Source organism: Haliotis rufescens, unplaced genomic scaffold (assembly GCF_023055435.1).
Source record: "Haliotis rufescens isolate VD_foot unplaced genomic scaffold, xgHalRufe1.0.p SCAF_23, whole genome shotgun sequence".
NCBI lineage: Eukaryota > Metazoa > Mollusca > Gastropoda > Lepetellida > Haliotidae > Haliotis > Haliotis rufescens.
The window spans coordinates 9,254,256-9,270,873 of NW_025963924.1; the positions used below are offsets into that span (position 1 = coordinate 9,254,256).

Sequence of the window (16,618 nt, forward strand, 5' to 3'; positions counted from 1 at the left end):
GATTTCCAGAACAGATTCATAAATAGAGCTCTATATACCAAAAAGGAATGATTGAAAATGAAGTTAACGGATGATGACGCCGCTCTTTTTGTGTCTCTGAATCTGAAAACGTTTTGGAATTTTGGTTAGAAATTGAAGTGTACCTAAACTCGAAACTTGCATATGATATTCATATTACCATTCTAAATAAATTATTTTGCTACAACAAAAACAACTACCTTTTCAACCATATAATTCTTCTTGCAAAAAATACATTCACCAGTCAAGCATTAAGAAAACTCCGTTATGCTTTCCTTTCTTTATAAAAATATTGAAAGATATATGTAAAATAGAAAACAAATATCGCAATGAAAAGTAGAAGCAATAATAAATTCGACAGAAAATGGAAGGAATTATCAGCCTACTTAATATAATTTATCAGTCAATCTCAATATATGTATATACTAGTAACCATATCTTGATGTTTTAAGATTCTATGAATTGATACACTTATATACCTCATGTACCAATGTTACATTTATGTCTACTGAATTGAAATAAAAATATTTTAAAAAATAATAAGAAAAAAGGGAGTTACACTGCAGCAAAAACTAAACTAAATAATATTTTCTTCTTATATATTTGTAAATATGTACACTATCCACTGTAAATGAATAAATGAAATTCTTTGTCTCGTCTGTTTCATCTGTATTCAATCTCCACTCTGTAAATATTGTCAAGGCCACATCGAATAAAATCATGTCATAACTGTTTTTATTACTTGTCTGTATGTGCTGTGACCATGTGATTACATAACTGCTCCACCATCTGGGGTCGGTGACAGCCTGGTGCACCGAACCATGAAGAGTGCTGGTCCAAGCTGTGGTTCCCATGGCTAATACCGTATTTAGTCAATTAAATACGTTCCACAGGGCGATCTTAGGTGAGGTGAAGTATAGGGTTTACGTTCCACAAGGCGATCTTAGGTGAGGTGAGGTGAAGTAGGGTTTAACGTCGCGTCCAAGATTATTGCACTTATATAGCGACGTGAAGGCACGTGCGTGTGATTGTGGCTGCTTGTACTAGTCCGGACTGGTGCCGATTTATAGTGCTAGCCCACTGAGATACCATGTCGCAGTTTAACATGAATACCCCACTCAGACACAGTATACTGACTCAGAGCCGACCAGTCCTTGTTTTAGCCCCTTAATGCCGAGCGCCAGAAAGGGTAACAACAAGTACCATCTATTAACGTCTTTTGGTATGACGCGGTCGGGGATCGAACCCCGGACCTTCCGCTCTCCGGGCGGACGCTCTACCACTAGACCACGGAGGCGTTCTCAAGGCGATCTTAAAACATGCGCTAAGGTGATCGTTTTTCCCATACTTTAACTTGACTTAAGACAAACGTGGCACTAAGATCACTTTGTCGAATGGGGCCCAAGCCTTTATCAATTTCAGATTACTTTTAGACCCGGCCCATATCAGAGTCCGGGCTTTTATTTCACAAAGATGTTGGGAGTTACGACCATCTTAACGCTAAGATCGCTTTGTGCATGCGGACCATGGTATTGAAATTCAACGGGGAGAAATCATCAGCTGAAGGTGACCCTGCTTTCCTTAAGACCCCGAGCCTTGTTCAAGAAAGCGATCGGAGCGCTACGACTGTCGTATAGGTTACGATCACCTTAGAGCTACGATCACTTTGTGGAACATCGCGACATAGCGACATCGCGGTATTCCGGGTTAAAATTCTTCCTCAGCGATTATGGTTGTCCTAAGAGGCGACTAACGGGATCGGGTTGACTTGGTTGATGCATGTCATCGTATCCCAAATGCGTTTTTAGATGCTCATGATGTCAATCACTTGATGGTCTGGTGTAAACTCGATTATTTACAGACCGCCGCCATATAGCAGGAATATTGGAGTGTGTTCAAGAACACACATATTGGTGGAATACTGCTAAATGCGGCGTAAAACCATACTCACTCACTCAACAACACGCATACAGTAACGAAAGTGTGTAACGTTCTATCTACAATGAATTATATATACATGTATGTACATTTAGTGAGATGTAATTAAACGACTTCTGTCTGGGTTGGGTGAGGGATGACACTACATTTTCAAAGTAACCATTAAACAGAGCATCTATATATGCCTGGCTATAATAATACATAAAGAAGAGAAATATGGATGTCAACTTCTTTTTTATGAGAAACATAACGTTTCTCATTTGTTATCGGGGCGTTGCAGTAGCCTAGTGGCTAAGGCGTTCGCTCGTCACGCCGAAGACCCTGGTTCGATTCCAACATGGGTACAATGTGTGAAGCCCATTTCTGGTGTCCCCCGCCGTGATATTGATGGAATATTGCTAAACGCACGCTGCTTAAGAAAAAAAACCACTCTCATTAATTGTGTTAAACACGGACGTTGTTGGATATCATTTTTTAAAGCTCATTAACAACGGAATTTGAATTTGCAAAATTTGTCTTAAATTTTGGGTATCGATATACATATTTAAAACTTCACATGATGCAAAATAAACATTTTCCCCATGTCAAATAATGCGGGTTATTTAGAGGTATATTTGTTTGTTGTTGTTTATATTTCTGGAACAAGTAATAAATCATTGAAACTCGAGTAAGGAAGGAAAACAGTGAACGATAATCCCTTTTGACTGTTGATAAAGTACTGTTCTCTATTTCGAGAGTGCACCAGTCAATAATTATCGTAAAGGTCAAAAGTACAGTCAAACTTTTAAATCAACTTTTATTATCAGCAGACGTTTATTGTCAGGGAATATTTATAACAACAGCTGTTAAGAATATAGTGTTAGACCTTTTTCCCTTTGACGCATGCGCCTCGAGAGGGAGCGCCGTAGATTATTTTTAGCACAGTTTGGCAAGTGTAGGGCATCCCTCTCTTATCGCCCAGTGAAATAGAAGCCTGCTCGTGAGCGTTGGGTGTCAAATACCTCCTGGCTTATTATTTTGGATGAATGCAGAAATACGACATATCTACAGCTTAAAGTGGACATAATTACTGATATTTTGGTGCAATGTTAAGGAACAACTTGTGGCCATTTGCAATCGCATATTGTCTCCTGTTGATGCATGTTGATGCAGACGATGTTCCGACTTGTCAACCGGTAAGATTTTTACATGGTTATGTTTTATTCCCTATAATGAACGTCGGTAGTATTTGTAGACTGTGTCATTGGGTAAATAAGCCTTTATATCAGTAGGAACGACAACGCAGTTTGTAAGGTCCATTCAGCAGTAGAAACTAACAGTTTTAGTCCACTGGTCCTTATAATGATATTGATAAAATGTAGCAAAACCCTTAAAAATGGCAAATTTCTACTAGTCCATATGATACCTTAACTATTGGGCATTTTGGCAAGGACTACAGGAGTAGTACCAATTTCTAACGCTGCATTTTAATTCACAGATTAAACAGTGGCAGAATTTCTGCTGTCTAGGCCAATATGGGCCTAATGTTGAGTGTAGATGATCACTGATAATGTTCCGTGAGATATAAGTGTAGACAAGTTAAAATAGTCATATCTCAGTAACACTTCATTGGAGACCGATTATGACCCTTACAGGTAAACAATGTGTAACATCTACGCTGTACCTTTCGTCAGCACCAAGTAAGATATTAGAAGGACTTCTAGAAATACTGTTGGTCACTGTTTCTCTTATCTAGTAGCACCCTAATTTCCATTGCCAACCAATATTTGAAATTAAGTATGAAAGTGATGAGGTCCTTATCATAACCTTAATGGTAACAGTAATGATTTTGGGATCCCTAGATTCAAAAAGTATTGGGCAAACCTCAAGGAGCCCCCTGTTAACAGGCTTAAATTTGAACACTGCTGACCATTAATTATAAGTTCTGCTGATGAAGCAGCAAAAACAATGTTGATGAAGTATATACAATGGCAATTTCATGATTCACAAAACAACATTTCAAAGCACATATTCGAGACACATATCATATTTTTGACAAGGAATATTGTGGATAACAACTTCTTTCACCTGATGAAGGGCAGAAAGACTCTCATATATGTGATTCTTAGTACATATTGTAGGCTATTGTGTGTTGATATTTAAGAAGGTAATGAATTTCGGCTATATCTTAAGTGCTATTTGTTTCAAATAGGTCACTAGCCCTAAAACAATGTACATGATATAGTGACCATGGAGACTACTGCATAAAAACCAAGGCACCATACACAGATAGAAGCAGTTGGACATTATAGCAGAGTAAGTTACATTCTTCATGTTCATGCAGTCGTTCCAAATTTAGCTTGGTCCACTTTGGCATTTTGTAACCCATTGTTCATAATTACGCATCTTTATCCCAATTTACATTGCTGCTTTTGAATTGGTTGTCCGCTGACTGCTGTTTAAGCATTGCCACACAAAATGTGAACTATTACTCAGCTGTTACAATCAATATTCATCAATTTACAACTGGAAGCGACATACTTGCTTTGGCGTCACAATGATCCCAGTATTTCAGGAGATAATTTAAACCACATATGGAAGTTTTGCAACATCTTCGGTTGCCTTGAATTGAAAGTGTAGTGTTTGTTTAGAGTGCTGTCTAAGTTTTCCACAAATGAAAGACTAGTATCATTTTCTTATGATCATGTGCCTATTTTTATATATTCTCATTCATTGGTACTGAGAAATCAAAGTGACTTTCCTTGATTTAACTGTAGTTAACCATACAATCGCTTTTGAAACTAAGACTTTTCACTGTCCAGAACAAAATGCACTATTGGCGTATGATACTGAAAATGATTTGGGATGTGCTACAACATCATGACATGTTATATAAGTGTCCTTGCACTGATCCAGTTGACAGCTTCTAGTGGAATTACTTGATTGACTAATTGTTATCTTAACAGAGAGACTGCTGATTGGTGTTCTTTCATTTTTCACTCATCCCATTTATGAGACACTGTGAATGGTGTCTCCTCATTTATCAGACAGCTTATCAGACAGCTTGTCATAGGTCATGGTTGAGTAGATTACTAATCCATAGACTCATACCTTTCCAGTAAAATAGATTCACCCAAACAAGGTAGTTGACTAGACACATATAGTTTAGTTGCATCAAACATTTAAACTTAACATTACTATTTCATGTGATATTTCTTTAAACATCAATATTCTATAAATCTATATTCATATGTTCATGTCATGTTCAGAGTTTAAACTAGGGTATTTAATAAAATCATAACAATGATAATAATTATCCAGAAGATAAACGTCTTTGCACATTCACAGTTTTCTATTTATTTGACCAATTTCAACAAGTTTTCCAACAGCATCGAAATACTGTAGTGGGGTCTTAGGTCCATTGACCAGCTAATCCTTCAGTCTGCAGAGATGATTATCAGTTTCCCGATAGGTGTGCTTTCAGGGAAGAGGCAGGGCACCAAAGACATATGGGAGATCTTGGTCTGTTCCACTTTCTCAGTCTTCTTTACAATTTCAACGAATCTGAAGACATTCGCATGAAGACATCTGTGGAAGCCTCCTAGATTGTTGTTTGTCATCTCTGGTTTCATTTAATGAGTTCAGTTTCATATCAAAACAAAACTCTCTGGTTTCCTTGAATGAGTCCAATTTCATAATCACGATAATGGCCATAGTGTTAATATTACACATTGATCCTGAGGTATTGCTCAGCTGTGGACAATGACCACTGTTGGGCTGATCCATTGTAGCAGTAGGTGATTTCATCATGTTCACAGTTGTCAGAATGGTCAAGTATAGCTGTATTAAACATATTAAGGTCTACCCTAGCTCAGTATAATGGAACAGTCTTGTGTTTTATCACATTTTACCAATGATTAGTGATGCATATTTTTATAGTAATTTGACAAATGGCACGGTTATTTATTTATTTATTTGAACTATAAGTTCCCTGAAAAGTTGATTTTGTTGGCGTGAAAACTTGCAGACCTGTTGATTATATCCAAGATCAAAGTTTTGAATTGCTCCCTGACACATGTTACATGCTCAGCTGTCCATATTCATGTGCATCATCAGTGCTTGGGCCAACTCCTGGCTTGTAGACATGGTTGTTGTGTGTATAATATCAGTTGTAGCAGTATAATGAGGGGTGCATGTGGTTTTATGTTCCCAGGCGAGTGATATAAAACCTAACGGGGGATGCATTAAGCCACATCCGTTGAGTTGTATAAAACCTAACGAGGGACACATAAAACCATATGTACCCCACGTAATACTGCTACAACGAATGTATCTAGTATGGACATGTTTTAATGTGACATTGTTAAAGAATTAACAGCTGTTCGAGTGAGCTGAGGTTAACTTATTCTATGTTATATGACTTTCATTGACTCGGGGAGGAGAACGCGTGCAGCTTTTTGCTTCAAAGCGGGGTATAAGGGATTTATTCTCCCTCTCAGAAATCCATGTGCAGCCTGTCTCGTTTGTGGCCAGGTACAAGGGATTTATTGTCCCGCTGCAGGGTTAGAAACTTTCAGTTTTTGTCCACTAGTCCTTATAATGATAACATATAGCAAAACCCTTAAAATGGGCCAATATCTACTAGTACTAGTCCTTAGGATACCTTTACTATTGGGCAGTTTGGTGAGGACTAAAGGACTATTGCCAATTTCTAACCCTGTGCTGAGAAATCATGTGAACCAATCAGATCTCATTATTCTGTCATGTAGGTATGATAATGAGATATGTCCCTGCAGCATCAGCTGAAAATTTGAGATTGTGAGTCAATTTATGTTTAGTATTCATTTGAAGTGTTTGAATAAAATTCAAGAGGTCCCTGTCATAATGCTAGTTTTAATAATTTTAGAATAAGGGTGCCTAGATTAAAAACATACAGCAGTTTGTGCCAAAAACATCTGCATCAACTAGCCCGAACTTGTCTCTTGGTGTAATTTTCTTTAGATTTTAGTATTGATATGTGGACTGTTATCATGGCCATAAGCTGAGCATACTAGACCAAACAAAATGTTACTAGACTCGGGCTTCAGACTAGTGGCTTAAATAGCAAAAACAGTAAATGATCCAGTCAGTCAATTGTCTTTTGTCATGTACATTGATGATCAATCATGACTTTGGACTGATTCAGAGATTGAGAAGAATATAAAAAATCTTGTTCTGTTGTGGATGGTTTGCACAGTAAAGTGTTTGAATCAAACCTGTTCAAAATTCATTTAGATTACACTTTCTCTAATAAATGTTTGAAAAGTATTGTACTGCCAGGTGTAAATTTGCAATGCATCAAAACATCAGTGAATCTTGACACCCCCAACAAGTATGCACCATTTTGACCACCCCAAGCTGATAAGCTGTGATATAAATGAATTCATGTTCAACACATTCAAAGTGACTTTAACTCACTCACTCTAATATACAAGAAACATTATCAGTTACCCTTAGTAAGCTGGAGACAGACTGGATATTGATACTATAGTTGTTTAGACTTCCCATATGACAGGAATGCTATTTAGCAGTGCCCTGCCAGCTTTTGTCAGTTGGTCTAATGTTAAAGGTATCCAGAGGGCAAGTGGTATTTCAGCATTTTAGAGGTGACCTTAAATGTTACCACTCTTTGAGCTAGTAAATCACTGCATGAGGAATTCAGAATCAAATATGGGATAAGTGTCTGACTGGGATAATATATGAGTAGAGAGTTCATCTGGTTTGGTAATATTTTCAAATGGCCTATGATGTTGGAGAATTGTAGTATATTTTACACAGATCCTTTCTAAGGCCAATCAATGTCCTGCCTAGAATTCTGAATTACCCCTGCTCTATGGTTGTTATGGTCTTCAAGAACTTGGGCGAACTCCTTGTCTGGTAAATTCTGCCGTAAGCTTGTCAACATTTCTAATAATCAATAACCCATATGTTTATTGATATCCCAACTGAAAGAGTAGTTCCTGCTGAGTCCCCAGGCATAGACGACTATAGGAACATGGTGAATGATGGTGAAATGTTTACAGACAGGAACAGATCCTTGATTAAATCAATGAATTGTACACACTGTCTGCAGGTTTCAATTTACATGGATGATATTTGCATAACAACTATATGTACATTGTTTTCTAGGCTACACAATGGCATTCAATCAGAAACAAATGACCTATTTCCAGCAGTGAAAATAAGATTACAGTGAGTTGTCAGGAAAAATGCATCAATTTATATGCATGCGTCAATATTTATGGAAAATCTACCACTTTATTTAGAATGTAGGATTTTTGTTTGTTTTTTTGTTTGTTGTTTAACGTTGCACTCTAAAATGCAGGGAAGGTATCAGGCAGTTGTTTTTGTGAAGCGATCTTCCCCATGTGAAAGAAATAGTTCAGATGAGATGAAAATTTAAAATTCAATTTTGATTGTTACCTGTATATATGTTATCATTATTTACATACAAAATGAAGGTGATTTATTTGAGACTATTCCCATTGCATGTTCTCCTGTACAATTGACTGTTTCCAGTTAAGTATAATGGTTTGATAAATAAGAAGATAAAGAATTAGGTAGTAGGCAGTTATGGGTGTTATGCTTCATTGATGCATTGAGATTATTCACCAGCCAATATAATTGAAGATATGACTACCTATATATTGATTAATGTTTAAGTCTGTATCGATTTAAACTAATATTTCAAGATACATCCTGAAAACTACCGTGGCTAGCGTTACAGAAATGCCATAATCATGATAATGAAATCAATCTTATTACATAATTTCATTAGCATGACAAGAACAAGTAACCTGTCGTGAGAATTTAGCACAAGCTGGTTGATAGCAAGCACCCCTTGTCAGCCAGGTCACATGTAACATAATTATTGTTACATTGAGAATTTCATGCAAAAACAGAGCAAATAAAGTATCACGATGTGTATCATGACCCATCCAATTGGTATACCTGTACCAAATCTTATTTATTGGTTCCTTTACTGTATGCTGCCGTAGCATCCTTCAGGAATCTAATACAAATAATACAAGGAATACAAGCAGGCAGCTTGCTAGGGTCAAAACATAGTTGAAAGTTTATACAGGAAGAGAATGTAAATGGGGCTCGGGGCCCTGTTGCTTACTTTCAACATGTTCAATGGGCCCTTGTCCATTATGTTGTCCCTGATTGCCTATGAAATTTCTTGGTTCCAGCCTGACTCGACTCAGGGTCACTATCGTCTGGTCTACTACTGTCATCATTTGATTTGTAAAAGAACATGATGTTACCCTGTTTGGGATCTTTCTTTGGTGACATATTCCATGTGTGTTGCACACGTTACCTGGCCGAAATCGATTGTCATTTGGACTAGACAAGTTCAAACCATTTCTGATCTATGTTACACAGAGAAAACGATCACTTGTGTAACTTTCCGAATGTTTTCTTCCGGATTGTAAAGAGTGAATAACTGAAGCTACTTCCTATGTAACCAATCTATGATCTTTCAGTAATTACGATGAGGAGACCATGTACGATGTATGCAGTTTGAAGGTGCACTATAAGGGTTTATTTGAATGCACCATTTCATATACTGTGCCTGTATGGTGCATGGTGCTCTCATTCACTTTCTCCCTTGTGTCACATGGCGAATACAGCCTGTGCTGAAACCTTTGTAATTTACTAGTCATCTCTGAACATGTTTCTTTGTATCATGGTTGACCCATGGCGATCCAAATGAAGAACTGGTCCTCGGCATCTGATTCTTGTCTTGGAAGAGAATGTGTGTTTTCAGTGTGTGACTTATTGATGGTATTCAACACTTTGTTTGTTTGAAATGATGCTCATGCTATCAGTCACTTGTCTAGACTTGATTAATTACAGGCTCCACTAGGGTTGGGACGGGTAACTCGGGTACTCGGGTCTGATGGGTCCTGAGTAGGACCCAGGTACCCACAGGACTACCCGAACCTGTGGTTAGTAACTTAATATAGTTTCATGACAAAAATTCACTATAACTAAGTATTAACTACATGGTTACACAAGTCACTAATGTTCGCATTTCTATGTGACTATGAACGCATTTCTTATTACATATATGTTTGAATAAAGATAAAACTTCTGTCAACATAAGTGTATATGCATCACCAGATCATTTTATACATTTTGCTCGGGCTACTGTCAAACTATTCCCAATCGGACATTTTGTACATCTCTTGAAACCAACAGTGGATACCCGGGCAGGGTCTGGTAATAGGGGTGTGTATACCCGGGTAGTAAATTTGGACTTGTCCCAGCCCTAGGCTCCACTGATATTGCTGTTATTTTGCTGAATCTCTGAAAACAACATTCACTCATCATGCTCATGAACATGTTACTAATATGTGCTAAGCAAAAAAGAGGAGTATTCAAACTTAAATACCAGTTTAACTAGATTGTATTCATACATCATGGATTATACAAATGTACTGCAAATTACAATTAACCAGTCAATCAATATACATCACTATTTCCCTAGGTATTATTATTACCAAATCTACCGGCTAGGCAGCCTTGGACTTTTGATCTATGTTTGAATTGACCATTATTGGTGCTGAAATTGCAACAGTTGTGTTGTATCAAAGTGTAACTTGGACTTGTGAAACACAATATGTTCAGCCAAAGATAAATCTATAGACCCAGTAAGTAGGTCAGAAGGTTTCCCAGGATCTCCAGCCTGCCATACTGCTGTCTCCAATTGTACTGCTTCTCTTGGATGAATAATTAACAAATCATACTGACTTAAACGACGAGCTGGTATTTGGCATGGTGTAGTCCACGTGGCAAGTGGTGAAGCAATGGGTGAAGCATTACCCTTTCTGTTGATTCTTCATATCGTAGGATTTAGTGTGGTTAGTTGTCTGGACGAATGTAATACAGTGAGTATGTCTGATGCTTCAACGTCTTCCATGTTCTGCATTGTGATTTGTGTTTGTTAAAATGTAATGATGTGTTCATGGTGTATGGCGTTGTGAATTCATTATCAGTTGTAACCTTGGCTATGTTCCGTTCCAGATACAGGCGCAGGTTTGATATCCATTAATGAATTGGAGACTGGTGACATTTCGTTGTGTACTACAATTTTAACCATTAGGTAGTTTCATGGCAGATCGGTTTTGCGGACTTGTGAAAATATAAATATTTTTCTTGACCTGCTGAGGTTGATATTGGGTACCAAGTCTGTAACAAATGTTGGTACAAATTCACAAATGGCTTCCCAATGCTTACTGTATATAATAGTTATCATTTTTATAACTTATGTTATGGCCTCACAGATCTGATTTGTATTTCACTAATATCAGGACAAGTAAAGAGACATTAATGCTTAGCAGTGGTACAAATGAGGCCTGAAACTACACATGGTAAAGGCCTGAAACTACACATGGTAAAGGGTCTTTGTCATAACCCTAAAGTTAAATATCAAAGGTTTAAGAGATCCCTCGATTCAAATACTCTAGGAACAAACCTCAACATGCTCAATGACCCCAAGATCCCCCTTAATTTCTAACACGGCTTAGTTTTACATTATTGCATTGAATGCAGTCGTATGATACAATGTTGAAATACATTTGAATTTAGGAAACTGAAAACTAAAAAGCAAATCCCAATGTTGAAGATTTGTTTCCACTGTAACAGTCAAGGGCGCTTACTTTGGAATCCTAGATAAATCCCGGACACACAGGCATGGCTTTGGTAGTGTTGAGACTGGGAATCTGACATTTATGGCTGGAGCTCCGACAGGTGCGTCTTAGACAAGAGACAAGAGCAATGTAGCATCTGGTCAGTGTCTCGGTATCAAGTCTTGTGTCTTGTGCATGACCTAAGAGTGAGAGCATGGTAAAAATAGTAAATGTTCTTGGTTTTAACATGCAAGCTGCAATGTGTTGACTTATTGGCTAAACAGTGGCTTGTGCTCTTGACACTTGCCTTGAATATTGCATGTAGCTCTTGGTTCATTAATAATTTCAAGGGACTGTAAAAATCTATATATAAATATGGTCAGGCTTCATTCTAGGCCACACCATTGGGACTTTCAATTTTTAGATGGTGCACATTGAAAATACGGAAGGGCCATGATGGCCTATGCTGTTTTGTTCCCTGTATGCAGTATAAGCAATAATTATGCACAATGCAGTGCCAGCGAAACGCTCTCAGGAAACTCGAAAAAACATTTTATATCGAGCTCAGTGATTGGTTCATGTCGACAGTAGCAGTCAATGTTATCTCCAGAGGCATATTTCCATCACATTGGCAAAGTATGGCCATGATGGCCCAGCAGTAACAGGGTAAAGAAACGAACGGCAAATGATGATAAGGATGAAAAAAAAATTCTAAGGAAATGCAATCATATCATATTTTGCAAGCTCGTCCGCCATATGAGGAACCTGAAACTAAGTATGCACCTTGCATGTTCTTGATGTCTCTTTCTTCTTTATAAGCCTTAGTAGACCACCTCAGTGGTCTAGTGGTTGAGCGTCTACCCCGAGAGCGAAAGGTCGGCAGTTCAAACCCCGGCCACGTCATACCAAAAGACGTTGAAAGATGGTACTTTTTGTTACTCTGCCTGGCATTTTGCATAAGGGGCTGAGACAAGGACTGGGCGGCTCGGTGTCGGCATGGTATCTCAGTGGGCTAGCACAAGCGTACTAACACACAGGCACTCACGCAGACACGCATGCAGACACGCACGCAAGCACGCACGCACGCACGTTGTTATATAAGTGCAATAACATTGAATGCAATGTTAAACCCCATTTCACCTCACCTGACCATTAAGCCTAAATTCATGTAGTATATGGTCCAGTATCATCCAGTCTTGTCGAACAAAATGTAAGTTAACTGGCTTCAGATTAATGGCTGAAATCGCAGCCTGTTTTTTTTCTTATGTCTGTCTGTTACTTTAGCCACCAGTCTGAAGCCTGAATCTTGTAAAATTAATTGATTAACTAAAAATCAACTAAAAATGATGCCAAGAGACACTTTTAGGCACAGACTGATTTATTAGATTTTCCCAGTAAATGGATTTGCAGACTAATGATGATATGAATTGTAACTGTTCAGTTCAACTTTTATTCTGAAGCCAATAATTCACCACTAATTACGACAATTATTGATGTGGTAATGACTGTTTATCTCAATTTCAACTCTTTGTAACCATGGTAACTAACTAAGATGCTCTGCTGGGAGCTAAGTAATAAAACTGATATCCACAAGTGTAGACCAAGTGGATGTTATGAGACCCAGGGGAGGTATCAGTATTGTTACTCCTTTAATGATCAGTAATGCTGGTGATGTAGATGCAGACAGAGCTCCACATTAGCTCTAAAGTTAAATTAGATATGAGAAAAATATCACCATTACCAATGTTTGAAATGAAGGGGCTCCTGGATTTGTATGGTATTTGAATCAACGACCCCTATATCTTGGGGTTATTATGTTAAGGGTTATGACAAGGACCCCTTGACCTTGTTAGTTTCTAACACTGATAACCCAGTTGCCATAGTTACAAATGTTTAGGTTTGAGTTGGCATATAAATACACATGCTAAAGTTCAGAAAAGATTAGTGTAAGATGACAACATTATGCGTAATGTACCCCATAGGCGGATCCCGAGGGGGGTCCAGAGGGTCCCCCCCGCCCCCCTTGAAATCCAAATGTAGTATGTTGTAGGCAGTAAAATTATCTGAGAGAGGATTTTGATATTTTTCAGTCTTTTCAACTTGCATACTAATATTTCTGTGTTTTGAGTATGTACCATGTGACACTGGGGGGAGCACATTAATTCATGGGGCAGTAGCCTAGAGGTTTTGACCCTCACTTGTCAGGCTGAAGGCCCTGGTTTGATTCCCCACATGGTGCAATGTGTGAAACTGCTATGATATTCAGCGTTAGAAATTGGCACTAGTCTTATAGTCCTTGCCAAACTGCCCAGTGGTAAAGGTATCCTAAGGACAAGTAGAAATTTGCCATTTTTAAGGGTTTTGCTATATGTTATCATTACAAGTGGACGAAAACTGTTAGTTTCTAACGCTGATATTGCAGGAATATTGCTAGAACAGGTGCAAAACTTTAATCACTCTTGGAGTGAGATAAGATGGAAAACTCACAGATGGAAATGAGAAACTATTATAATTTATAATCAGAAATTTGTTTTGAACAATGTCTACTGTTTGGTCTAAAAATACTCCACAGACTGGATCCAAGGGAGTACAAATACTCGGAATACCAGAAAAAAATGATCAATACCACAATGTGAATGATAACATAGGAGTAAGTACTCAGTGGCTCAAGAAATTCTCCGTAGCCTTGTGCAGTGTATGTAAGCCAGGATGGACCTGAGAACATGTGTGACCACCTGTTTTAATTCCCAGTACCTGAACTTCCCCTAGGATATCTCTGAAAACAACTCCATTGAAAGCACTTCCTCTATCACCATGCAGACAGGAAATTAACATCATTGGAATCATGATTAACAGACTGCTGGTGTGGTGGGGGAACTTGGGACTTGGTTAATAAAACCTGGCAAATATGTTGTAGTGATACATTTGATACTCTCCGTGATGTAGTTGGGAGAGCATCTGCCCCTAGACATGAAAACCTTGTTAGATCCATGTCATGCCGAAAATGTTAAAAGATGATACTTTTTACCCTGTCTTGTGCTTGGTATTAAGGGGATTAAATGAGGTCCGGTTGTGTCTGAGTGGGATATCCATGTTAATCTGTGGAATCTCAGTAAGCCAGTGGCACAAGCCCAGTCTAGTACACATCATGCTGTTACCTTTGATCATGTTAAAGATACAGGTAGAGTTTTTATCAGACTTGCTAAAGATATCTTGCAGTGTGTAACAGAAATCTATTAAGTGTATACCTTTTGACCAAACATAGAAACACAATTTGAAAACAATACATCTTTCCCTGCTCTGACCTAATTAGTCACTGTTTAAGATGATTGGTTGGTTGGTTGGTTGGTTGGTTTGTTGTTTAACGCCGCACTCAGCAATATTCCAGCTATATGACGGCGGTCTGTAAATAATTGAGTCTGGACCAGACAATCCAGTGATTAATATCATGAGCATTGATCCACGCAATTGGGATCGATGACATGCATTAACCAAGTCAGCGAGCCTGACCACCCGATCCCGTTAGTTGCCTTTTATGACACGCATAGTCACCTTTTACGGCAAGCATGGGTTGCTGAAGACCTATTCTACCCTGGAATCTTCACAGGTAGTTTAAGAAGATGTTTAGTCTCTGATGTTTAGTCTCTGGTTTGCCTGGTGCTGTCTTAGTAACCAGTCACCTTGATATTATTTGAATACTGCTACAAGTGTATGTGGCAATACATTTTGGGCAGAAACATGGCATTTGACATAAAGAGTGTATTTAAAGTTTTAGAGACAACAAAGAACATGAGATTTGATGCATTGCTATAAGGGGCAAAACATTTTGGCCAGAAGACATTATCACTTTTAACTTAAAGAGTGTATATTATTTAAAGTTTGGGTACGACAGAGATCTTGAGATTAGACGCTTTGCTATGTATCCGATTGTGATATCTATCTTTTACATCACAATGAGCAATGGAGAACTGAATTCAATTTGGTGTGATTAAATGTAAGATAATCCTGATCTACATAGACAACACAGTACCTTTATTCTCTCCTAAGAATACAGTTTATGTTTGGTTCCTACTGATGAAGTGTTTGTGCTTGTCCTACAGAAAGACTTCCACTATGAGTACACGGAGTGTGACAGTGAGGGAATGAGATGGAGGGTGTCCGTGCCGGAACACAACAAGTGTACAGGGGGAGCTCCCAATGCCCCGGTGAGGGGGAAAGACTGCAGTAAGTATTATCCAGTCACAGCATCAGTACCACTGTCAACTCCCTCCCAATACTTATTTTCAGTAAAACTTTGAGAGCTGAAGTCCTATTATCCTCTTTGGGATTTCCCAGTGATATACTGGCCGAAGGATGTGCTAAATGGATCGGATGGTCAGGCTCAGTGACAGTTGTTATTTGTCAAGGTACCCTGATTGGACTTTCCTCTTAATATAATCAGGGGCACAGGTGGCCCAGTCGTCTAAGGCGCCGTGATTCTCTTTGCACAGTTGCGTCCCCTGGACACGCCAGAAACCTATGATTTTGGGTTCAAATCCCGGTTCCCCCCAATTATGTTTCTAGGTTTGTCAGCACCATACCCTTGCTCGTGGGTTTCACCAAAGTGGTAAACGTCTTAGACCTGCATCACTTCAGGCTTTCCTCCCACATCAAGCTGACACGCCGTGATAAAACTGGAATAATGTTAAAAGCGGCGTTGGACCCAACTCACTCACTTACTCATAATATAATCACTGGTTTGTCTGGTCTGGTTTGGACTTGATTGTTTACAAGCTGCCATCATATTGCTAAGCAACAACAAACCTCTTGAGGCATCCCTACTGGACTTCACACAGTAGGAACAATGTTAAAACCTGTTAACTTTACACAGTAAATATTAATATTCTAGACCATGGTTTTGTCAATTTTCAAAATTGACACATTAAAATAAAGGAACTTACATGCTTTTTAAAAAAACAAAATCAAATAGCTTGAAAATAATGAATTTCTTTTTAATTGATAATATTTTC

At 38.3% G+C, this 16,618-nt stretch overlaps 1 protein-coding gene across 5 annotated transcripts in view; it reads left to right on the plus strand.

Moving 5' to 3' along the window:
- The first annotated feature begins 2,845 nt into the window (after positions 1-2,845).
- Positions 2,846-16,618, plus strand: part of LOC124123534 (endosome/lysosome-associated apoptosis and autophagy regulator family member 2-like) — a 67,317-nt gene continuing 53,544 nt past the window's right edge. For 4 of the 5 annotated variants that reach the window (XM_046486716.2, XM_046486712.2, XM_046486714.2 and 1 more), the window contains exons 1-2: positions 2,846-3,131; positions 15,710-15,833. In XM_046486716.2, coding sequence (XP_046342672.1) covers positions 3,042-3,131; positions 15,710-15,833 — 214 coding nt within the window. In that variant the 5' untranslated portion in view covers positions 2,846-3,041. Of the gene's footprint in view, positions 3,132-10,653; positions 10,869-15,709; positions 15,834-16,618 lie in introns of those variants that run through there. The other variant, XM_046486713.2, reaches the window with a different exon arrangement.